Raw genomic sequence first — 25,920 nt, forward strand, 5'->3', positions numbered from 1 at the left:
TTATTTTAATAAAAATAAACTCATCTCAGTTAATTTAGCAATTTGTTTAATATTTTAATAAATAAAACAAATTATTCAATATATTCCCTACAAAATAAAATAAGATAATTTAACTTATATAAATAATTAGATATACATTTCAAAAAAAATAAATAATTAGATATATAATTTATTTTATTTTGTAAAAAGATATATAATTTATAAATGTTTCTTTTCCATAATATTATTACTGTTTCGCTAAAAGGAATAAACCGTTAAAAATGGTTGATTCGCTTCCGAATTTCAAATTACATATGTGCCCCTAGATTTGTCTATTTACAACTTTACCCCTGTCATTGATCGTATTCATCGTTACTATGCTTACAGTCAGAGTCCATAACCATCACTTCTCCCTCCTTCCCTCTCTCTTGAAAAGGAGGGAGAGTAAAATCCAGAAGCAAATTCTGTGCGTGTTCTCTATCCGAAAGACACAGAGAGAGGGAGAGAACGTGGAGCTGCAGAGCAGCAAAACCTTTTCTTCAATTTCAATGCAAAGCTCTCTCTCTCTATCTCCTTGCAAATGGGCCCATAATCAATCTCAATCCCAAACCCAACTGTCACGTATTCTTCTTCTGCCGCTACTCTCTATTTCTCTTTCTCTTTCTCTTTCTCCTCGCCTTGCCAGCAAAAACTTTGTAAAGCTATCAACTATCACTTTCACTCTTGTCACAGCCTCTCTTCCCCCGCTTTTTTCTGTCTTTAATGCCTGCCCACGCGAAGAAGAATTTCGCCTGAAAATAAAAAATATTGGGTCGGTGCTAGATGCCTAGATAAGCATTTCAGTCTTCTATTCCTCGTTCTTTTTTGCTTGTCAAAAGATGCCCACTCACCTAACCTCTTTAGAAAACAAAATCCCTTGTTTTTACCTTCTCGTATACTAGAACTCGTTGAATATTGATCTGGTTTTTTTTTTTTCTTCTGCCAGCTTTACGTTTTTTTTTATCCGTGAAGGGGAGACAATTTGCGTTCTCTGTTTCGCAATCTGTACTGTTGCTGGCAGATTTTACACGTTTTTCCCTTATACTTCTTTGATGATTGATGCATTCCTCTAAGAACCTGTTGCAAATTTGATTTGGGTATTGAAGAAAAAGGCCGGTTCATCGGTGTTGACTGCCAATTGCAGAAAAAGTTAAGTTTGTAATTAGAAGTTGCAGATATTAACATCGAAACCAAGTTTTCAGATGATAATGCCTTCTGCTGGAAACGTCGATTAGTCCCTGCTTCGATATTGGGTATTACGGTGTAAAAGAAAGCAAGCTTTTATGCCAAGTTTCTATTGATTAATTTTGCTGATCGGTGACATTTTGAAGCTGAATTCTTCATCTGCGACCCACTCGTGGGCTTGAAACGTTACAGTTACTTCCGTTAAATGAAAGATCAAAATATCTAAAGCTTGAGGAAGTGAGGAACTTCAGGCGCTAGTTAAGGCTTGTGGAAGAAAAAAAGAAGCTTTTCAATAACTTGCAATCCATAGAAAGCTTGGGCTATCTTGAGATTGAAGCGTCTGAAGAAGCTTCAATTGTTGCAATTGGAATTTTTGTCCACTTTCCTTTGGTCCAGTACACACAGTTGCACTGTTGTCCTTCTTGGCCTCATCGAATTTGAGGTATTTCTTTTGCTCATTCCATTCTACTTCTTTATCGTCAAAATCTATGTGCCATTCTATAAGCTAGTTAGGACTATTTTCTCTCCTTTTTTTACGCATATTTCTGGACTTAAATTATTTGATAGTTCATGTGTTCTTGTATCTGAAATTTTTGGATGATAAGAAAACGAAGGAATATGTGATATTACTGAACAGAAGTTGTCAAATTACTGTTGGGACTCTGGAGCCACTGGTACTGGATCTTCCTTTGAGAGGCACTAGTGATTTGAGTTAAATCTCCGTCAATTAACTATTCTCAGTTTGATTGTGAGCATACAGAATAAAAACTTGTTGATTGACATTAGATATGTCTGATTGCATTTCATTCTAGCTGTTCACAGAATCACTTTCTTGTTTGAATAATGAGAATTCAGCTAAATGCTGAAGAGTCCGAAATCAGAACCTCTTGATGTTCTCCCCACACACTTATCCCTCTTCAACTTTTCTTGAATTTTTTTTTTAAAGAATGGATATTGAATTGTTCTTTTTAAATGACTGGCTAGAAAACTTGTTCTTATGGATTTAATTCTCTTGGTTTGATTATCTTCAATGGAAAGATATGGCTAGAGAAAAAGTTATTCTTCTTTTTTGTCATTGAGGAGTGGAAGTTGGATAATTTACTGTTTCAAGACATTTAAGTCTTTTTTCCAAATTTTCTCCTTGTGAACTTGCCCAGGATAATGAAGTTGATAAAATATTGTGCACTATTGGAGATACTTCAGGAGGTATTACCTTCTCACTTGCCTATGGCAATATATGGGTGGATAAATTATTTCCTCCTGCATTTTTCCTTAATATTTCATCGTCCATAAATTATGCAGGTGATGTGGATATTGTAAAATCAGCTGAAATTGGAGTACAAGAAGACTGCAATATCTCGGATACTCTTTCTGAACCAATCAACTCTTCTAGGACTGGAGATGACCAAAATGGTGACGTATCTGAAGCTTGTGATGGAAAAACATTTTCTCGCTGCTCAAAACATGTAAATTTTCTTGCTGATTTCTGTGTCCTTGGCTACCTACTAATTCTTCCTCCTTCATCTGTAACATTTTAAGCCTAAAATCTTTATTGTTCCTTGTCCAGGATTTAAATGAAGAAAACCAACTTCCACCTTCTGCATTAACATCCCCATCCACCTCTCCAATCACCAAGAACGATAACAATCTAGAAAGTGTTGTAGAAGTATCAGAGCGGCCAAGTCCTGTATCTGTACTTGAGCCACTTTTCACAGAGGAGGATGTCAGCCCAGCAAGCACCAGACTCCAACCTGGTAGGAACTCATACAAAATTTTGGTGACAAAATATTTATTTGGTACTTCAATATCAAATGATGTTTGAGCTAATATCAGTTCATTTGGCTTCAGCTCCCCTGCCAATTCAACCCCAAAGAAGTCAGTTTGAAGAGCATGCCCCTTCCTCTGTGGATATAGGAACTCATTTCAAAGCTCATATAGCATACAAGGAATCAATATTCGAGTATGTGAAAGCAGTAGTGCAAGCCTCTGGAGAGAACTGGGATGAATCTTATATCATGTCCAATCCTTCTGACCCACTTTTTGACCCATCAATATTTGATGAGGTAGAGTTCTTTCCGAACCAATTTTGCTATGACAAGAAACTTCTCTTTGATTGTGTTGATGAGGTTCTCATGGAGGTATATGGGAAGAATTTTGGTTGCTCCCTTGGGTTATCATTCGCAAAACCTACTGTCCGGCCTGCTCCAGACATGAAAAATACTATTCACGAGATATGGGAAGGAGTGTATCGGTATCTCCTCCCATTGCCACTGCCCTGTACAATAGAGCTGATAGTCGAGAAAGATATGGCTAAAACTGGAACATGGATGGACCTTCGATATGATAGTGAAACTATCATCATTGAGATTGGGGAAGCCATTTTCAAAGATCTGATGGAATAATTATGTTAGGCTGTATAAGTGGGATTTCAGAAGGTGGATATTTTTCAAATGCAGATGAATTGAAGGATCAGAGTAGCATCAAGTTGTGAATGACATTTTACTTCTGTTTGTTCATACCAATAATTGACTTCCATTGTTACTGGGTGGGAAGGAAACTAACCAAGCCATTGCTTGTGTCGCCGGAGCAGTTACATTTCAGCAGAAGGCAGCTTCTTTGACCTTTTGGGATGTCCAGGACAGACTTGACAGAGATTTTTATTTCTAACTTTGCCATTGAGATCGTGCATATATCCAACAGTTCTGACATAAAACCATGAGAGCTTGGGAACTCTACTAGGCACAAGTCCTCTAATGAAGGTTGCACACTTCATGGACAGGAATCAGAGGGAGCCAATCAGGCAAGTGTTTGTTGCTATCAACAAAGACTACTTGCTCTCCATGGCAATTTCTTCAACCATGACCAGATCAGGGCCTTACGCTCAGTTGAAAACAGAAGTGTTATCATTGTAGAATTTGTAGATTATGGTGATTGGTGTGCATTGTGTCAGTTAAGAATGCTGTGTTATTTCTTGTTTGCCCTGATTTCATTCATGCTCCAGTCCAACTTTTGTTTATTTTGCCTCTTCTTTATTTATGAAGTTGGGTTTCTGTGAGTTTGTGGCTATTTGGATGTATCATAGGGGTGATTTTGCACGAGTGCAATTACCAAGCCATTACTTTGTGATCTGATTTATGAATAATTAATGCAGGGAATTCATGGGATACATGTGATGTGCCTGCTTAGCGGCTCTGTCTCACTCTCTTTCCCTCTCTCTCCCTCTCCTTCTCTCCTTTCTTTCTTGTATGAGTAGATTAATTACTGCTTGTTCTTTAATCAAATATTTTGGAGCTTATCTTAAGCTACCACCATGGAGATGGAGCCCATTAATCACACATGAAAACTTTTTTTTCTTCATAGCCTTGCAATCCTTTTCTTCTTTTATTAAAAATTTTCTAGCATTTGCTATTGTAAAATCTCCATCTGAGTCTGAAACTCTTAGATATTTCAGATAAAGCAACTGAACTGGGTGTTGCATATTAATAACATGTGCACCAAGTTAAAACTCGTCGGAAATTTTGTCAATAGCTGGATCTTTACGTCCGCCATTTTGCGTTGGTGGGTAAGGAGTGAGTGTGGGCTTGATGCCTGCTCCAACGCAAGAGGACAACGGTCAAAGAGACAGCAAACCGGCGAGTTAGTATTATTTATTTTCTATAAATCATACTTGGCCGTCTCCTTAAAAGGACAAAAAAATTAGGGGTCAAAAGTCATTGCTATAGCCTATAAAAAATAATTCCAATATCCAAAAATAAAAAAGAAAACAATAGTAAGACAAAAGGAAAATGTACTTCAAGAAATTGAAGTCTTCCTCTAGACCTCACCATGATCTAATTTGAAAGCCGAAGCGAAATTACTTCAAAATCAATTTAATTTTAATATATTTTTAAAAAAATAATTATATTGATTGATTTAATTTTTTATAATTTTTTATTATAAAAATCAAATAAATGTATGTGTTATAAATTTAAATTTTATAAATGTATGTGTTATAAATTTAAATTTTATAAATTTATATATAAAATTAAATATTAGTATTTTTTTAGAAAAAGAAATTGAAACAAAGCGGAATTCAAACTTCAATGGAAATTGTTTTGAATCATAACAATTTTAAAATCATAATTTTTGTGAATTGTAATCGTTTTGAATAAAAATCATTTTTTGGAACAAGAAATCAAAACCATTTCAAACTAAAACCAGTTTGAATTATAAAACTCATGAATCGGCATTCCAGCCCAAAATCATGTCAAAATCAACCTGTGGTCAGCTCCATCGATAGCTACTACTGTGCTTGTTCTGAAGAATCTCTAATCTATTGAGAGGTATCCATATTTACTTTTCTCTCAAGTTCTAACTTCACTGGTTCCGAATGGAACTCTTCTTTAAATTTCATTGCCTTGCCCGGTCGCACAATTTTAGATCCAATTTCCTGCATAGGAGCCTTGTAAATATTTATTAATGGTTAAATTAATAAAAATAAATAAATAGATAAACAAAAGCATGAAAAACATACTAATTTTTTTGAAGCATAAAAAATTAAATATCAATTATGATATGATATAAAAATAAAGATATAATTTTAATAAATTTTTTTAAAATGTAATTTATATGTATACTTTTGTTATTTGGATCAATGAATGCAATTATAATACAGAAAATATTTTGTTAACAAAATAATTTATTTTTTATTGTTTACTTTTAATTTAAAGAATAAAATATACAAATTTATATATAGATATTTTTTTATAAAGTTATATATATAGAGAGAGAGATGTTTTACTAAAATTTTAAAATGTAAAATTATTTATTTTTTCATTAATTATTTTTTAAAATATTTTAAATACTAAAAAATATTTAAATCTGCCTAATTTTTTACTCTTCCTATTAGACAGAGGAAGGCCTTTTTCTTTATTGAGGATGTGGATAAATCTTTCTTCATTGATGAGTCTTTTTGTTTTTATTTTGATTTTGGTATGTGCTTTAGGGTTTGTAAATGGTGCTCTTATTGTCTATTAAGTTTGAACTACTAGCATGCATGTGATTGTAGGATATATTGTGTTTGACTTATTTGATTAGTTTTTTCTTGTGTGCTTGATGTTTCTTTAATTTTTCATGAAAGTTAAAAGACTCCCATCGTTGATTTCGACAATCTAAATTATAATCCTTTTTATCTCAATATTTTTAAATTAAGGACGATGTGCTTTAGTATGCCACATATTGGATTTTCAGGTGTCCTGCTATGAGCTCCAGTGTTTTCTTCGGACAACAGCATTCTTGTTTTGGCTTTTTTTTTTTTAAATTAAAGTAATTATTTGATCGATTTAGTTTAAAATCGAATTGAATAAATTAAAATTAAAATTTTACTATTTATAAATATCAAATATGATGTTCTGAAATTCAAATAATAGGATTTTACAATGTATTTCTAAGTATTTCTAAGTTTAGTTAAGGAAGATCACATTTTTTTCCCTTTTATCCCTCTTTCTTTTGTCTTGATGTATAATAGCCTTTTTATTATAATGTCATCTGTCTTTATCACTCAGACCGTACATACGGACGAATCAAAGTGTCATTTCACGCTATTTAATTCTCTCGACGCGCATGCTAGTAGAGCTGCAAAGTGATTGAGCCGACTATTTTGCCCCACGTCACATCACCAGACTAGATTATCTCCTGTTGGATCTGCGCTCATGGCTGGTGTGCCCTGCTCCACGTCACCGAATTAGGGCTTGTAATATTGGGTCAATTTGCTTGAAAATGGCCTAATAGTTTATGAGCCTGTAATCTTATTCAGGACCCGGCCTCACCCTAGGTGGAAGAGGCCACGATTATCAAAATCGAACTAATTTTAAATAGAAATTAATTTGAATCAAACTGGTTTTATTTTATTTGGTTCGGTTTAATTGATTAAATTTTTTTAATAAATTTTTTATTTTTTACGTTTTATTTTTATTTTTAGTATTCTCAATTTTAATTATTGTCTAAACTTTTTATATTATAAAAAATAAAATACTATTATTCACTAATCGATTTAATTTTATTAATTTTTTATAATAAAAATTAAAATAAAATAAAATAATTAAAATTTTTAAAAATAAAAATTAAATAAAATTTTTTAAATTAATTCGATTCATCAATCTTTTAAATTTAAATCGAATGCTATTTACTTTTAGACTATAAGTTTATTGTTTTTGTGTAAGAGCTTTCTATTTTCAGTTTGATTGGGTTTTCAATAGGCTTAAGGCCTAGGCTTTTTTTTTATTGATTTTTTGTTATTTAATTAAGAAATTATATCTTTAAAGAAACCTAAAAAAGAATATCTTCAGCTTGTACTATACTACTGTCCTAATAAAGAGACAAAATTAATTATAACTAATAAGAACATGTTTGAATATATACATATATCTATATTTATTATAAGACAATTCAAATACGAAAATTATTGAAAAAATTTGAAAAAAAACATAAAGAAAAAGGAGATTAAATATTGAATAATGGAATTGTGATGGTTCATATCTTATGAAAAATACCAATGTCAAATTTGAATTTTGTATATTTGAATACCCATAATCTAGAGTTATTTATATAAATAAATAATTAAATATAATTATATAATATTATTTATACTTTTTTACACATATTTACATGTAAAATAAAAAATTTAAAATTAAGCTTTAAATGATATCAATTATAATTTCGAATATATTTACTAATAATAAGATGTGTAACGAATTTGAATAATTCAATAAAAATTTTAATTAGAATTAAATGAATTAAATTATTAAATTTATTAAATAAATCAAATTTTCGAATGAGGTAATTTTCATAGATATACATCGATACACTAGTTATTTAAAAATTCTCAATAAAATTAATTTAATATGATATTTTTTTAGAAATTTAATATGATGTTTAATTAAAAATAAATTGAATCAAGTATCATCTATAAGATGTGTAAAGAATTTGAATAATTTAATAAAAATTTTAATTAAAATTAAATGAATTAAATTATTAAATTTATTAAATAAATCAAAATTTCAAATGAGATAATTTTCATAGGTACACTAATCATAATTGACCAGTTAAACTTTTTAAATTTTGAAAGTTCAATGTTTTAGATGTTTGCAGAGATTATCAGTATGTGTTGTCAATTTTACAGAATGTGCGAATTGAATTGATTAGGAGCACTGTGAATTTTACGACTCGTCATCTTGTTAGAGCTGTTCAATTCAATTCAATTCAGGTTTTTATGTGTGAGATTTTACTCAATGCCAATTGTATTATTACAATTCTTGCTGCTGATTTATAGTAATAAATATGTCATTTTCTTTAAAGAAATATCCTCCATAAAGATAAAATAGAGTATTAATTATTTTTAGCAAATGGGTATAAATTAATTAATGTATAATACCATGCTAATATTTGTACGGACATCTCAAGCTCTTTCATAGTAATTAGTGTGCAAATCAACTCCTTGAAGAATATCTCCAACTCTTGGCTCTTGCTCCCATATTTACTGAAAAAAAAAAATCTCCATTCTGAATTATTATACAGATAAAATCACATAACCATTTACCTATTCCTTTTATGGAATTTACACAAAGCATTCGATCGGTTCGGTTCAAAATCAAACTGAATCGAACTGAATAAATCGAAATTTTAATATTTATAAAAACCGAACCGAATTGATTTTAGTCAGAAACTGAATCGAACCGAACCGGTCTGATTCGGTTTGATTCGATTCGGTTTGATCGGTTTTGATTTTTAATAAATTTTTTATTTTTTAAACTTTATTTTTAATATTTTAAAATTTAATTAAAATATTTTAATATTAATATGATTTAGTTTCTCAATATTATTGAAAAAAATATATTATTATCACTAATCGGTTCGGTTTGATTTTTTCGATTTTTTCTGATCAAAACCGAATCGAACTAAAAAAACTGAAATTTTTAAAATTAAAAACCGAACTGAACTGAAATAAATAAAAAATCGAATCGAATTTTCAAATTAATTCGGTTCGATCGATTTTTTCGGTTTGAACCGAATACTGCTCACCCCTAGTTGAGACTCTAGAGCCACTGGTACTGGATCTTCCTTTGAGAGGCATTAGTGATTTGAGTTAAATCTCCATCAATTGACTATTCTCAGTTTGATTGTGAGCATACAGAATAAAAATTTGTTGATTGATGTTATAGATTATAGGAAGTAAATATATTAATATAGGAAGTAAATATATTAATATAGGAAGTAAATATTGATAGATGAGTTAGTTGTTTAATCTTAGGGATTGTATAAGTATAGATTTGATTTTCCTATTTTCCTTCCTGTTTTGATACTGTCTTTTATATATAAATAGCTTGTAATCTTTATTATGAAATATAACAACAAAATATTATATTTCTACATGGTATCATAGCCAGAGCCAGGTTCGTAGAGATTTTCTCTCGTCAAGTTTTAAATTTTTAAAAATTTAGGACTCCTGTTCTTTTGTGTTATCCATCTAGGATAATATTTGTCTCTGACCGTTCACCTAAAGAGGATGCCAAAGTCACCTTGCAGCTCCTTTGTCAGATTTGTGGTTCGTTTGGGTGTTGGGTGGAGACTTTTTTTGATACCATTCATTTGGGTTACTCATAAAGAGTAACTTTTGGAGACTTAGTGCTCTATTTATTTATTTGGGTTACCTATAAAAGGGTAATATTTGGAGACTTAGGGCTCTATTTATTTGGGTTACCCATAAAAGGGAAACATTTGGAGACTTAAGGTTCTGTTCATTTGGATTACTCATAAAGGGTAACATTTGGAGACCTAGGACTCTGTTCATTTGAGTTACTCATAAGAACTGTTCATTGGGTACTGTTCACGAGTCACGAGTACTGTTTACGGATTCGAAATTCTATTCACAGTAAGGTGATTAGTCTTATTAATCATTATGATTTTGTTAAAGAATTAATGGAATATTTGAAATTTCTATATGTAAGGCGTTTTACCAAGTTGAGAAAATGTGGTCTCCCGTTCTAGTGCTGAATCTGAATGTGGAGTCGTGGCAAAAACGGTTTGTGAAGTTTTGTGGGTACATCAATTATTGGAAGAAGTTGGGTTTACAAATATACTAAGTTGTATGGGACGAGTTGATTATATATGTAACAAGTTGGGTATGATTAACATTTATATTTCAACTTGAGGGAGAGTGTTACAGATTATAGGAAGTAAATATATTAACATAAGAAGTAAATATTGATAGATGGGTTAGTTGCTTAATATTAGGGATTGTATAATCATAGACTTGATTTTCCTATACATAAATAGGTTGTAATCTTTATTATGAAATATAACAACAAAATATTATATTTCTACAATTGACATTACATATGTCTGATTGAATTTCATTCTAGCTGTTCACAGAATCACTCTCTTGTTTGAATAATGAGAATTCAGCTAAATGTTGAAGAGTCCGAAATCAGAACCTCTTGATGTTCTCCCCACACTCTTATCCTTCTTCAACTTTTCTTTAATTTTTTTTTTTTAAGAATGGATATTGAATTGTTTTTTTTAACTGACTGGATAGAAAACTTGTTCTTGTGGATTTAATTCTCTTTGTTTGATTATCTTCAATGGAGAGATATGGCTAGAGAAAAAGTTATTCTTCTTTTTTGTCATTGAGGACTGGAAGTTGGATAATATATTGTTTCAAGACATTTACGTATTTTTTCCAATTTTTCTCCTATTTTGTGATATGATACTGATGAGATCATTAAATATGTTAGGAGGACCACTAATTTGTATTACCACGTGGACTGTAGATGTAGGAGAGTTGAGGGAGATCATTGACATCTAATTTTATTACGTGTTATTATTAGATGTGCAAGTTCCCTCTTGTACTGCAAGTAATCATGCCATGATTATTTTTTTCCTTTAGGACTTCTATTGATTACAAAAACTTTCAGCATTCCTTAGCCCATATGTGTGGAGTTCTGATTTAAAGCATATGTGATTGTCGTCTTTCCAATTGCTATTGCTTTACTTATTGCCCTTGTTTATCAGATTCAAGTGGGCCCCAGTAGCGCAGAAAGTTGGATGAGCAAAGCATAGCAAGTATCAAACATTCATCATGGCAAAGAAATCTCAGAGACGCCCTGTGCGACAGGAAAGAGACCAATCTGGGTGTATGTGGGGTTTAGTTAGTATGTTTGACTTCTGCCATGGTCGATCAACTCAAACCCTGCTTTCAGATAGGAGACATGGGCCCAGGCGTGCTGTTGGTGAGAAACTCTCTTCTACATCCATAATCTAAACAATTATTTGACATTTGTCAGCATATAGGTGGACACACACACATGCAGTGTAGAATCTTTGGGCAAGAAGGGATGGCACATGCAACATGCAACACACTTTCTATGATTTTTATCTGGCCAATCTTCCTTAGAATGAAGCAAATTCAGGAAGCATTGATAACCTGTTAATGATTTTGTACTTATTATTGAACCACAGTGTTATAGTTAACATGTTAGCTATATCCTGAGAATTTCTAACAGATGAATTTTTATTATTCACTTTAAGTTTGCAAAACTTTTCCATAACTGTTGAACTGTGTTGTTCTTCTGCAGCTGCTGTGAATGCAATGAATAAGTCTGCCTTGCTGACCAATCTTGATGAAAATCATCAAGGAATTATTGTAAGTTTGTCAACTTTTGCATCCACAACTGAATCTCTCTTGCACAATTTTTCTTGTGATAATTTTCCTTTTGATGAAGGGATGTATAATTGTAGTGAAAGCCTGTGAAATTTTGTAGGCTGCTCTCTCTTTGTAGATTACTTAATATTTACTTCTTTGCAAAAATATCAGGGGGGTGAAGAGAGCATAACAGTAGCAGTTGATGATGGTAAACCTAGTGTGAAGAAACTAATTGAAGAAGAGATGTTTTGTGATGAAGACTTAAAGAAGCAGATGGACAGTGCGGAACCAAAACAGTCTAATTCAGAATATGGAGGCAATAAAAGGAAAAACTGCAAAAGAACAAACAGAAGTCGCTCAAAAAGTTGTGAGATATACATAGAAGATCTGGATGATTCTGAGAAGTTGGAACCTGAAAAGCCTTGCCTTCAGAATTTAGAAAAGCAATCTACTGATATTCTTGATGTGGATGATATGGTGGAAGAGTTCTGCCGCCAGATCCATCACATTAGTTGCGTAAAGCATGATGAGCATGATGAGCATGATGAAGTTCACAGCCAACTAAACCAGAAGAATCCTGATCTTGAAGAGAAATTGCGTGAGGCAATCAAACTTTTTATAAGTCAGAGGCTCATCAATGCAAAACATGTCTCCGGAGATGGAGAAATCCATCCTTCTGAAGAGCTCAAGGATGCACTCAGGATTCTATGTTCTAATGAGGAATTATCTCTGAAACTCTTACACGGTCAAAAGTCCGCAATGGTGAAATATCTTGAGAACTTGTGGAGAGCTCATGTAGAGAAAGATGACGTCTCCAAGCCACTTGTAAGATCAAACTTGTCAGAACATGTGATTGATGACTTCAAACAGTCTAATGAGATTATCCCTGGTAAACGGCTCAATTTTTTCAGGAGGAAGGCCAAATCTCTAGAAAAGAACCCATCAAAGGAAATTATGGCTTCTCAAGCTTTAGATAAGATTGTTATTTTAAAACCTGAACCTATAGGTGTGGAAAAAACTGGAACGGAAAAAACCCTTGGGTCATCACCTGAATCTCAGAGTATCATAAGAAACAAAGGGACAAATGGAGTTGGTTCCTGCTTTTTTCTCACTGAAATTAAAAGAAGATTAAAACAAGCTATAGGCAAAGAACAGCAAGAGATCGCTCCTTATGGTGCTTCAAAGAGATTTGCTAACAAGTATCGAGCAAGGGGTGATAGTGACAAAAAATATAGAGAGAATAATGGAAGAAATTCTCTTGGTAAGGACCACTTCTTTAATGAAAAGATTGCCAGGCCTCCATCTGCTGTCAGAAAGGAAGAGAAGACTGACATGTTGAAAGAATGTGAAATAGATTTGGAGCAGGAAACTGCTGCTTACCCCAAGAATAGAATGGCTAACATTTACGTGGAGGCCAAGAAGCATCTCTCTGATATGCTTACCAGTGGCACAGGGGTTCAGAATTTTTCGAGTGGACAGGTTCCAAAATCTCTTGGGAGGATTCTCTCCTTTCCTGAGTACAACTTTTCTCCTACTGGCAGTCCTGGAAGAGAGTGGGGGCAAGGCCTTGTTACTGCACATATGAGGTTTTCTAGCAATAACGAGTTTCAGAAACATGAAAGTAATGGTGGCCATCGTGGTCGAATGACACTGAACTCAGAAACTGACTTGTGTGTTTCTAATGACCCTGCTTATAGTCAAGCAGTAACATCTGCAAACCCAAAAACATGTCAGTATCTCCAATAGTGCACAAGATTTTATCAACTTCATTATCCTGGGCAAGTTCACAAGGAGAACTTGAATTTGGATTTGCAGATGTTACTGCTTGACTATAAGCAGGGTCATTAGAAACACACAAGTCAGTTTCTGAGTTTAGTGTCATTCGACCACGATGGCCACCATTACTTTCATGTTTCTGAAAGTCGTTATTGTTAGAAAACCTCATTTGTGCAGTAATAAGGCCTTGCCCCCACTCTCTTCCAGGACTGCCAGTAGGAGAAAAGTTGTACTCAGGAAAGAAGAGAATCCTCCCAAGAGATTTTGGAACCTGTCCACTCGAAAAATTCTGAACCCCTGTGCCACTGGTAAGCATATCAGAGAGATGCTTCTTGGCCTCCACGTAAATGTTAGCCATTCTATTCTTGGGGTAAGCAGCAGTTTCCCTGTAACACCCCTTACCCTATCAAAGAGTAGATAGAGCAAGGAATGTCACAAACTATACCTTTTTAGATATATCAGGACTAAACAATTTCTTTTATCTGTAAATACCAAGTTTTTAGGTAATGCATGTAACTTTCATCAAGATTAAAATAAGCGTGAGATTTTTAAACCAAAATTTTCGGCAGAGTTTTCTCTGTTTCATTAGCACTTTAACCTGTAATACATATGAACATCACACTTATAATAACACTAACAACTGTCACTTGATATCTTACTATTCTTTGATTTACATAACCTTCACAACTCACTCTATTTAATATGTACATGCCAAAATAAAACTGTACTATGACTCCGAGACTCAAAACAACCAGCTATGATGATGGCCTTGATATCTGATGTAGATCTCTGATAACTTCTGTTGCCCTATTTTATCTACAACCTGCGTGAGGTAAAAACCAACACGCTGAGCTAATGCTCAGTGGGTGATAGCAAACAAATAACAAAATAGAGCAAACAAGTTCACGTATACAGATAATCGGAATAAAAACATCTTTTTCCGTTATTGCACATTTTCTATTTATAATAAATTACCACAGCTTAGTGCATGTAAGAGATGCAAACATATTAACACTCACTAATAAGTTCACAAAATCAAGTATCAATCTTAATTAAGATCTTAGCCCTTATAAACACATAGTAGGATCGTCTAGGTAAATAAGGAGTTATAACGGTAGGCACAGAGTGCCGAACGGTAGGCTCAGAGGCCAGAACTGTGAGAGCAGGGCTCTGTGACCGTGCTTATGAGGTACCTGATATGTAACCTCAAATAAAAATCATGTATCGGTAGCAGTACTGCGAACTCTGTATGTTTATATGGCATGCCATACCCTTATACTAACCTCGACTCCTATTACGTTTACCAGGGCCAAGTACTATTAATTCAATGTATCAATGTAAAATACATGCCATTTGAAGCTATTTGAATTCATTTTCCAAGTTACATATATCAGATGCCAAGATTTACAATATGGAAAACTCATGGCAAATAGTGTAAAACTTTATTGACTTAGCATTTTAATGTAGAAAACTACATTCTGCCATATATTGCATCAACTTTTCAAGTAGTTTAGAGTTATAATTTAACTTCATTTTCTTCATAAGAAATGTACATTTATGTCTTATCTTTCCAACAAGGTATGATTCATGCAATTCTGATCATCCTAACTTAAGTTATGAATTTTTCTTTACCAGCTGCTCAATCAGGTCTTAATCAGTCCAGTATTAGTACCTGTTTATAGTATCACAAAAATTATCAGATTCATACATTTCTATACAAATTCAAGCTTAAGTGTCTTCTATAAAGTTTTAGGTATACTTCTTAGGATTCATTTGGCACTGGTATTAACAAATTTCACTGAGTACATAATTAGTTATAGTATAATCAATACACACTGTTCCGGATGCACTAACTCTGTATCCAGTTTAGGTTCACTTCAAATTTTCATCATCTTACCTACAGATTCAGAATTTGGTCAATTCATGAAAGTTTTAGCTCTTTGTCTTATCTTTCATTTGGTATATCTTAGGACTAATTTCAATAAATACACAATAAGTTATAAGGCTTCCAACACTGACTGTCCTGTTAGAACCTATTCTGGCAGATTTGCACTTTTAGCTCTCATGTTAAATTTCTTTACTCTAAGCCTTTCAAACATCATTTTAACATTCATATAACATATTTATACAGTCAAAGCAACATTTCCAGCAAGTAAAATCAACCCCTAATTTCACTTATTCATGGCAGAATCCAAGGAAAACAGAAAATCATACAAACACCAAACCTTTCTTGAATTCCTCCTTTCTTTTCCTCTTCTAATCTCTAGCTATCTCCTTTCCCTTTGATGTTCCTTCACCTAGGTCAATTTATGTCTTAGGAAAGGATTGAATAAACTATAAATTAAAGCTTTATAATTCAAATCCATGCATGAAGAAATGAGATGATGCTATTTCCTACTCATTTCTAAACTTACCTTTGATTTTCAAGCTTGGTGTATATGGAACCCTAAACTTTTCTTCTTCAATCCCTTCAATATATGGCTCTTCCTTTAGATCTTGATCTTAGGATGAATTTTGGTTAAAGAAAGAAGTTGATTTGGTGAGGTTTTGGCTTGGCTTTGGTGGGAGAAAGAAAAGAAATTCTTTGGTTTCCTATGGTGTGAGCTACGGCAAAGTGAAATGGAGAAGATGACAATCCCTTTTTCAAATTGCTTGGTCATTTCTTCATCCAATAGCTAGGTGACACATGGAAAGTAAAATTTGACTTTTATATTTTAACTTTCCATATTTATACTTTAACCCACTAAACTTTTTACCATATTTCAATTTAGTTTTTAAACTTTCAATAATCATAGATTGACCTACTAAAATATGCTTTTAGCCTTTAGAAGTCCTTTCCACTTAAGCAAGCATGACGGATTTAAAACAAACACCTCAAGCAAGCACGTCAGAAAACCCTAAGCACCTCCCAAAAGTGACTCGTTCCCGACTCGCTAATCACACTGTCTACTTTATTTCTGAATATGTCCGTTTCTATATTTGAGTTTTCTATAATTCAGTTATTAGCAGATTAGAGTTATGCTAGTACCTCCCCTAAGTAGCTCGGGGTAAGCTAGCACCTCCCCTAATGCCACTTACTTTAGTAGTGAAATAGCCTAACCCATACCTAGTGATGTCACTGCTCTAGCTATGGGTTTGAGGATGTTACAACTCTTCCCCTCTTAAGAAATTTCGTCCTCGAAATTTTACCTGCTTTGAATAGCTGTGGATATTGTTGCTTCATCACCTCTTCACTCTCCCATGTAGCTTCTTCTGCCTTGTGATTTCTCCACAACACTTTCACTAAGGGAATCTTCTTATTCCTTAACTCTTTTATTTCCCTTGCTAAAATTTTCACTGGTTCTTCTTCATAAGTCAGGTCAGATTGTACATCAATGGTTTCAGCTGGAATAACATGTGATGGGTCAGATCTGTATCTTCTTAGCATGGATACATGGAAGACATTATGTATTCTGTCTAACTCTGGAGGTAAAGCTAGCCTGTAGGCTACTGGACCCACACGCTCAATTACATCATATGGACCAATAAACCGAGGGCTTAGCTTACCTTTCTTGCCAAATCTTAGCACTTTCTTCCATGGAGAAACTTTCAAAAACACTTTATCCCCAATAGCAAATTCTATATCTTTTCTTTTCAAATCTGCATATGATTTTTGCCTATCTGTTGCAGCTTTCAATCTTTCTTTGATAATCTTCACTTTCTCCTCAGTCTGTCTTATCAACTCTGGACCTACAAGTTTAGCTTCACTGAGTTCTGTCCAGCACAATGGGGTTCTACATTTTCTGCCATATAATGCTTCATAAGGAGCCATTTTAATACTAGCCTGATAACTGTTGTTGTAAGCAAATTCTACTAGTGGAAGATATCTTTCCCAGCTTCCTTCAAATTCAATTACACAACTTCTGAGCATATCTTCCAAAACTTGAATTACTCTCTCTGACTGGCCATCTGTCTGAGGATGAAAAGCTGTACTAAAATTCAATCTTGTCCCTAGAGCTTCATGTAGTTTTTCCCAAAATCTGGATGTGAATCTTGGATCTCTGTCTGATATGATAGAGATAGGAACACCATGCAGTCTCACAATTTCATTAATGTACAATTCTGCATACTTCTCCAATGTGTAATCCATTCTGATTGGCAAGAAATGCGCTGATTTAGTTAACTTGTCAACTATTACCCAGATGGCATCTTTCTTCCTTGGTGTGAGTGGCAATCCTGTTACAAAATCCATGGTAATTCTATCCCATTTCCATTCTGGTATAGCGATAGGCTGCAACAACCCTGATGGGACTTGATGTTCTGCTTTTACCCGTTGACATGTCAAACATTTTGTTACAAATTCAGCTATATCTCTTTTCATACCCGGCCACCAATAATGCACCCTCAGATCTTGATACATCTTAGTGCTACCTGGATGCATAACATATGGACTATTGTGTGCCTCTATAAGAATACTCTGTTTCAGCTCTCCAATGTTAGGTACACATACTCTGTTACCATAGTACAAGTAACCATCATCACTTATTACATGCTTCTGCTTCTTCCCCTCTTGTACTTGTCTAGCCCATAAAGCTATCTCTGTATCTTCTTTCTGTGCTTCTTTAATTTGTTGCAGTAAGTTGGGTCTAACCTTCAATTCTGCTATGATAGCTCCATCATCCGCTATAGTCAACCGCGCATTCATCGCTCTTAATGCAAATAACGATTTCCTGCTAAGTGCATCTGCTACCAAATTAGCTTTGCCTGGGTGATAATCTATAATGCAATCATAATCCTTCAGTAACTCCAGCCATCTTCTCTGTCTCAGGTTTAGCTCTTTCTGTGTGGGCAAGTATTTCAGACTTTTATGATCTGTATAGATGTAACATTTCTCACCATATAAATAATGTCTCCATATCTTTAGTGCAAACACTATGGCCGCCAACTCTAGATCATGAGTAGGATAGTTCTTCTCATGTGGCTTCAGTTGTCTAGAAGCATAGGCAATCACTTTACCTTCTTGCATCAAAACACATCCAAGTCCATTGTGAGAAGCATCACTGTATATCACAAATTCCTTGCCAGAAACATGTTGTGTAAGTATAGGTGCTTCAGTGAGCATAGTCTTCAATCTGTCAAAGCTTGCCTGACATTTATCATCCCAAACATACTTAACATTCTTATGTAGTAATTTAGTCAATGGAGCTGCTATAAGTGAAAACCCTTTCACAAACCGTCTGTAGTACCCAGCTAGACCCAAGAAACTCCTGATCTCTGCAACATTCTTTGGTGGCTTCCATTCCAGTACAGCTTTAATCTTCTGTGGATCTACCCTGATTCCCTCTGCTGATACAACATGTCCCAAAAATGTTATTTCATTGAGCCAAAAATCACATTTACTGAACTTAGCATAAAGTTGCTTTTCCCTCAGAGTCTGTAATACTATCCTCAAATGTCTGTCATGGTCTTCTCTAGTTCTAGAGTATACCAGAATATCATCAATGAATACTACAACAAACTGGTCTAAAAATGGATGAAAGATACGGTTCATCAAATCCATGAATGATGCAGGTGCATTTGTTAACCCAAATGGCATAACCAGAAACTCATAATGTCCATATCGTGTTCTGAATGCAGTTTTAGGCACATCTGTCCCTTTAACTCTCAACTGATGGTAGCCCGATCTCAAATCTATCTTAGAGAAAATGCTGGCCCCTTTCAACTGATCAAACAAATCATCTATTCTGGGCAGTGGATATTTATTCTTTATAGTTACCTTATTCAACTGTCTGTAATCAATACACAATCGAAGAGATCCATCTTTCTTTTTCACAAACAACACTGGTGCACCCCATGGTGAAACACTAGGTCGAATAAAGCCCTTATCAAGTAACTCTTGCAACTGTATTTTCAACTCTTTCAATTCTGTAGGAGCCATTCTGTAAGGAGCAATTGAAATAGGTGCGGTGCCTGGCACAACTTCTATAGCAAAATCCACTTCCCTTTCTGGAGGTAACCCTGGCAACTCTTCAGGAAATACATCTGGAAAATGACATACTGTGGGTAGATTTGACACACTAGGACCTTCCTTCTTAGTTTCAATCACACTAGCTAGATAAGCTGTACAGCCTTTTCTAATCAACCTCCTAGCTGTAGTGGCAGATATGACATTAGAGAGGTAATCTGACCTCTCACCCACAACTATAACCTCAGAACCCTCTAATGTTTTGAGTGTAACCCGCTTTAACTTACAGTCAACTATGACATGATGTCTAGACAACCAATCCATACCTAGAATCACATCAAACTCTCTAAAAGGTAACTCTATCAGGTCACCTAAAAAGGTATGACCTTGCACACATATAGGACAATCTCTGTAAACTCTATTCACAATCACAAGATGTCCTAAGGGATTGGTCACTGCTATGTCATGCTCTAAAGGTTCTACTTCAATTCCCATCTCATTATTAATGGGTATGCTGATGTATGAATGTGTGGAACCAGGATCAATTAATGCATAAATATGTTTGCCAAAGATAGAAAATTTACCAGCAATAACATCTGGTTTGTCCTGGTCTTCCTTTGCACGAATGGCATATGCCCTGGCAGGTGCTCTAGTGTCTGGTCTATCTACTGTCTCTGATACTCTGTGACTCTGAGCACTGCTAGATTCACCTCTACCTCTACCTCTGCCTCTCGACCCTGTCGGCATAGATCTCTCTGTCTGCATAGGCTGCACTGACTGGCCTCTAGGACAATCTCTCATAAAGTGGTCTGAGCTTCCACATAAGTAGCAAGCCCCAGTTAATCTCCTGCATACTCCGCCATGTCGCCTGCCACAATGCTCACATACAGGTGGCAACCCTCTACCTGGTCCTCCTGTACTGGATACGGAGGTTGTCTGCTGTCCAGACCTCACTACTGAACTTTGCCCAGGTCTTTGAATCTGCCTAGGTGGCCCTCTCTGCCCTGTCTGCTGAAATTCCCTCTGTCTCTTACTACTTGTCTGAGATGCAGAGGATTGTCCCTGATATTGGCTCTGGCTCCTCTTCTGCTGCCCTTTCTGCCTTCTACTTTGCTCTTCTTCTTTAATTCGCTCCAGACTGTGGGCTGTCTCTACTAAAACTGAGAGTTCCCTAATATGCATAACTGTGAGGTACATCCTTATATCAGCATGCAATCCTTGCTCAAAGCGTTTACATCTCTCTTCCTCTGTAGGAACTATCTCTGTGGCATACTTACTAAGTCGAACAAATTCTCGTTCATACTCAGTTACTGTAAGCCTGCCTTGTCTGAGGTATAAAAATTCCCTTCTTCTCTCCTCTATATATAAGGCCCCAATATATTTCTTCTTAAACTCTGCTAAAAAGAATTCCCAAGTCTGCCGCTCTAGTCTAACCATCTGTGTCAAAGTTGTCCACCATCTATAAGCTTCATCTTTCAGCAATGATACTGCACACATCAAGCTCTCTGCTGGTGAACACTGTAGCTGCTGTAAGACCCTTTCTGTACTTTCTAACCAGAATTCTGCAGCTGAAGGATCATCTTCCTTTTTACCTCTAAACTCTGTGGCACCATATTTTCTGAGTTTTTCTATTGGAGGCCTAGGTTGTGCCTGGGCTACAACAGGTGGTGGTGGTGGTACCTCTGGTACATTTTGTGTAACCCTCCTAATCAACTCAGCTATTTGCTGAAACAATGCATCCTGCCCTGGTCCGCCAGCAGCAGCAGGTGGAGGAGCAGCAGCAGGTGCAGCTGCCTCAGAGGGAGCATGACTATCTACCTCTTCATCTATTGCTCTCTGTGACTCAGATGACATCTTTTATATGACCTAAAGACACAAAGAAGAGATTTACATCAGAACCATACCATAGCTGTAACTCATTTTTGGCATGTATATATATGACACATATACACATACATACTATGACCTAGAATCGCCTAAACCTTTGCTCTGATACCACTAATTGTAACACCCCTTACCCTATCAAAGAGTAGATAGAGCAAGGAATGTCACAAACTATACCTTTTTAGATATATCAGGACTAAACAATTTCTTTTATCTGTAAATACCAAGTTTTTAGGTAATGCATGTAACTTTCATCAAGATTAAAATAAGCGTGAGATTTTTAAACCAAAATTTTCGGCAGAGTTTTCTCTGTTTCATTAGCACTTTAACCTGTAATACATATGAACATCACACTTATAATAACACTAACAACTGTCACTTGATATCTTACTATTCTTTGATTTACATAACCTTCACAACTCACTCTATTTAATATGTACATGCCAAAATAAAACTGTACTATGACTCCGAGACTCAAAACAACCAGCTATGATGATGGCCTTGATATCTGATGTAGATCTCTGATAACTTCTGTTGCCCTATTTTATCTACAACCTGCGTGAGGTAAAAACCAACACGCTGAGCTAATGCTCAGTGGGTGATAGCAAACAAATAACAAAATAGAGCAAACAAGTTCACGTATACAGATAATCGGAATAAAAACATCTTTTTCCGTTATTGCACATTTTCTATTTATAATAAATTACCACAGCTTAGTGCATGTAAGAGATGCAAACATATTAACACTCACTAATAAGTTCACAAAATCAAGTATCAATCTTAATTAAGATCTTAGCCCTTATAAACACATAGTAGGATCGTCTAGGTAAATAAGGAGTTATAACGGTAGGCACAGAGTGCCGAACGGTAGGCTCAGAGGCCAGAACTGTGAGAGCAGGGCTCTGTGACCGTGCTTATGAGGTACCTGATATGTAACCTCAAATAAAAATCATGTATCGGTAGCAGTACTGCGAACTCTGTATGTTTATATGGCATGCCATACCCTTATACTAACCTCGACTCCTATTACGTTTACCAGGGCCAAGTACTATTAATTCAATGTATCAATGTAAAATACATGCCATTTGAAGCTATTTGAATTCATTTTCCAAGTTACATATATCAGATGCCAAGATTTACAATATGGAAAACTCATGGCAAATAGTGTAAAACTTTATTGACTTAGCATTTTAATGTAGAAAACTACATTCTGCCATATATTGCATCAACTTTTCAAGTAGTTTAGAGTTATAATTTAACTTCATTTTCTTCATAAGAAATGTACATTTATGTCTTATCTTTCCAACAAGGTATGATTCATGCAATTCTGATCATCCTAACTTAAGTTATGAATTTTTCTTTACCAGCTGCTCAATCAGGTCTTAATCAGTCCAGTATTAGTACCTGTTTATAGTATCACAAAAATTATCAGATTCATACATTTCTATACAAATTCAAGCTTAAGTGTCTTCTATAAAGTTTTAGGTATACTTCTTAGGATTCATTTGGCACTGGTATTAACAAATTTCACTGAGTACATAATTAGTTATAGTATAATCAATACACACTGTTCCGGATGCACTAACTCTGTATCCAGTTTAGGTTCACTTCAAATTTTCATCATCTTACCTACAGATTCAGAATTTGGTCAATTCATGAAAGTTTTAGCTCTTTGTCTTATCTTTCATTTGGTATATCTTAGGACTAATTTCAATAAATACACAATAAGTTATAAGGCTTCCAACACTGACTGTCCTGTTAGAACCTATTCTGGCAGATTTGCACTTTTAGCTCTCATGTTAAATTTCTTTACTCTAAGCCTTTCAAACATCATTTTAACATTCATATAACATATTTATACAGTCAAAGCAACATTTCCAGCAAGTAAAATCAACCCCTAATTTCACTTATTCATGGCAGAATCCAAGGAAAACAGAAAATCATACAAACACCAAACCTTTCTTGAATTCCTCCTTTCTTTTCCTCTTCTAATCTCTAGCTATCTCCTTTCCCTTTGATGTTCCTTCACCTAGGTCAATTTATGTCTTAGGAAAGGATTGAATAAACTATAAATTAAAGCTTTATAATTCAAATCCATGCATGAAGAAATGAGATGATGCTATTTCCTACTCATTTCTAAACTTACCTTTGATTTTCAAGCTTGGTGTATATGGAACCCTAAACTTTTCTTCTTCAATCCCTTCAATATATGGCTCTTCCTTTAGATCTTGATCTTAGGATGAATTTTGGTTAAAGAAAGAAGTTGATTTGGTGAGGTTTTGGCTTGGCTTTGGTGGGAGAAAGAAAAGAAATTCTTTGGTTTCCTATGGTGTGAGCTACGGCAAAGTGAAATGGAGAAGATGACAATCCCTTTTTCAAATTGCTTGGTCATTTCTTCATCCAATAGCTAGGTGACACATGGAAAGTAAAATTTGACTTTTATATTTTAACTTTCCATATTTATACTTTAACCCACTAAACTTTTTACCATATTTCAATTTAGTTTTTAAACTTTCAATAATCATAGATTGACCTACTAAAATATGCTTTTAGCCTTTAGAAGTCCTTTCCACTTAAGCAAGCATGACGGATTTAAAACAAACACCTCAAGCAAGCACGTCAGAAAACCCTAAGCACCTCCCAAAAGTGACTCGTTCCCGACTCGCTAATCACACTGTCTACTTTATTTCTGAATATGTCCGTTTCTATATTTGAGTTTTCTATAATTCAGTTATTAGCAGATTAGAGTTATGCTAGTACCTCCCCTAAGTAGCTCGGGGTAAGCTAGCACCTCCCCTAATGCCACTTACTTTAGTAGTGAAATAGCCTAACCCATACCTAGTGATGTCACTGCTCTAGCTATGGGTTTGAGGATGTTACATTCCCGCTCCAAATCTATTTCACATTCTTTCAACATGTCAGTCTTCTCTTCCTTTCTGACAGCAGATGGAGGCCTGGCAATCTTTTCATTAAAGAAGTGGTCCTTACCAAGAGAATTTCTTCCATTATTCTCTCTATATTTTTTGTCACTATCACCCCTTGCTCGATACTTGTTAGCAAATCTCTTTGAAGCACCATAAGGAGCGATCTCTTGCTGCTCTTTGCCTATAGCTTGTTTTAATCTTCTTTTAATTTCGGTGAGAAAAAAGCAGGAACCAACTCCATTTGTCCCTTTGTTTCTTATGATACTCTGAGATTCAGGTGATGACCCAAGGGTTTTTTCCGTTCCAGTTTTTTCCACACCTATAGGTTCAGGTTTTAAAATAACAATCTTATCTGAAGCTTGAGAAGCCATAATTTCCTTTGATGGGTTCTTTTCTAGAGATTTGGCCTTCCTCCTGAAAAAATTGAGCCGTTTACCAGGGATAATCTCATTAGACTGTTTGAAGTCATCAATCACATGTTCTGACAAGTTTGATCTTACAAGTGGCTTGGAGACGTCATCTTTCTCTACATGAGCTCTCCACAAGTTCTCAAGATATTTCACCATTGCGGACTTTTGACCGTGTAAGAGTTTCAGAGATAATTCCTCATCAGAACATAGAATCCTGAGTGCATCCTTGAGCTCTTCAGAAGGATGGATTTCTCCATCTTCGGAGACATGTTTTGCATTGATGAGCCTCTGACTTATAAAAAGTTTGATTGCCTCACGCAATTTCTCTTCAAGATCAGGATTCTTTTGGTTTAGTTGGCTGTGAACTTCATCATGCTCATCATGCTTTACGCAACTAATGTGATGGATCTGGCGGCAGAACTCTTCCACCATATCATCCACATCAAGAATATCAGTAGATTGCTTTTCTAAATTCTGAAGGCAAGGCTTTTCAGGTTCCAACTTCTCAGAATCATCCAGATCTTCTATGTATATCTCACAACTTTTTGAGCGACTTATGTTTATTCTTTTGCAGTTTTTCCTTTTATTGCCTCCATATTCTGAATTAGACTATTTTGGTTCCGCATTGTCCATCTGCTTCTTTAAGTCTTCCTCACAAAACATCTCTTCTTCCATTAGTTTCTTCACACTAGGTTTACCATCATCAACTGCTACTGTTATGCTCTCTTCACCCCCTGATATTTTTGCAAAGAAGTAAATATTAAGTAATCTACAAAGAGAGAGCAGCCTACAAAATTTCACAGGCTTTCACTACAATTATACATCCCTTCATCAAAAGGAAAATTATCACAAGAAAAATTGTGCAAGAGAGATTCAGTTGTGGATGCAAAAGTTGACAAACTTACAATAATTCCTTGATGATTTTCATCAAGATTGGTCAGCAAGGCAGACTTATTCATTGCATTCACAGCAGCTGCAGAAGAACAACACAGTTCAACAGTTATGGAAAAGTTTTGCAAACTTAAAGTGAATAATAAAAATTCATCTGTTAGAAATTCTCAGGATATAGCTAACATGTTAACTATAACACTGTGGTTCAAT

General features: G+C 34.8%; 1 protein-coding gene across 1 annotated transcript; it reads left to right on the forward strand.

Annotated features, from left to right (window-relative positions):
* Window positions 1-352: 352 nt before the first annotated feature.
* Window positions 353-13,627, forward strand: LOC110617981. The gene is made up of 4 exons (XM_043957809.1): window positions 353-1,645; window positions 11,251-11,468; window positions 11,814-11,881; window positions 12,053-13,627. Exons 2-4 carry the CDS (start codon window positions 11,318-11,320, stop codon window positions 13,625-13,627), a joined length of 1,794 nt encoding a protein of 597 aa, XP_043813744.1. The 5' UTR covers window positions 353-1,645; window positions 11,251-11,317.
* The last annotated feature ends 12,293 nt before the right edge of the window (window positions 13,628-25,920 follow it).

This window comes from Manihot esculenta, chromosome 6 (assembly GCF_001659605.2).
Source record: "Manihot esculenta cultivar AM560-2 chromosome 6, M.esculenta_v8, whole genome shotgun sequence".
NCBI classification, from domain to species: Eukaryota; Viridiplantae; Streptophyta; class Magnoliopsida; order Malpighiales; family Euphorbiaceae; genus Manihot; species Manihot esculenta.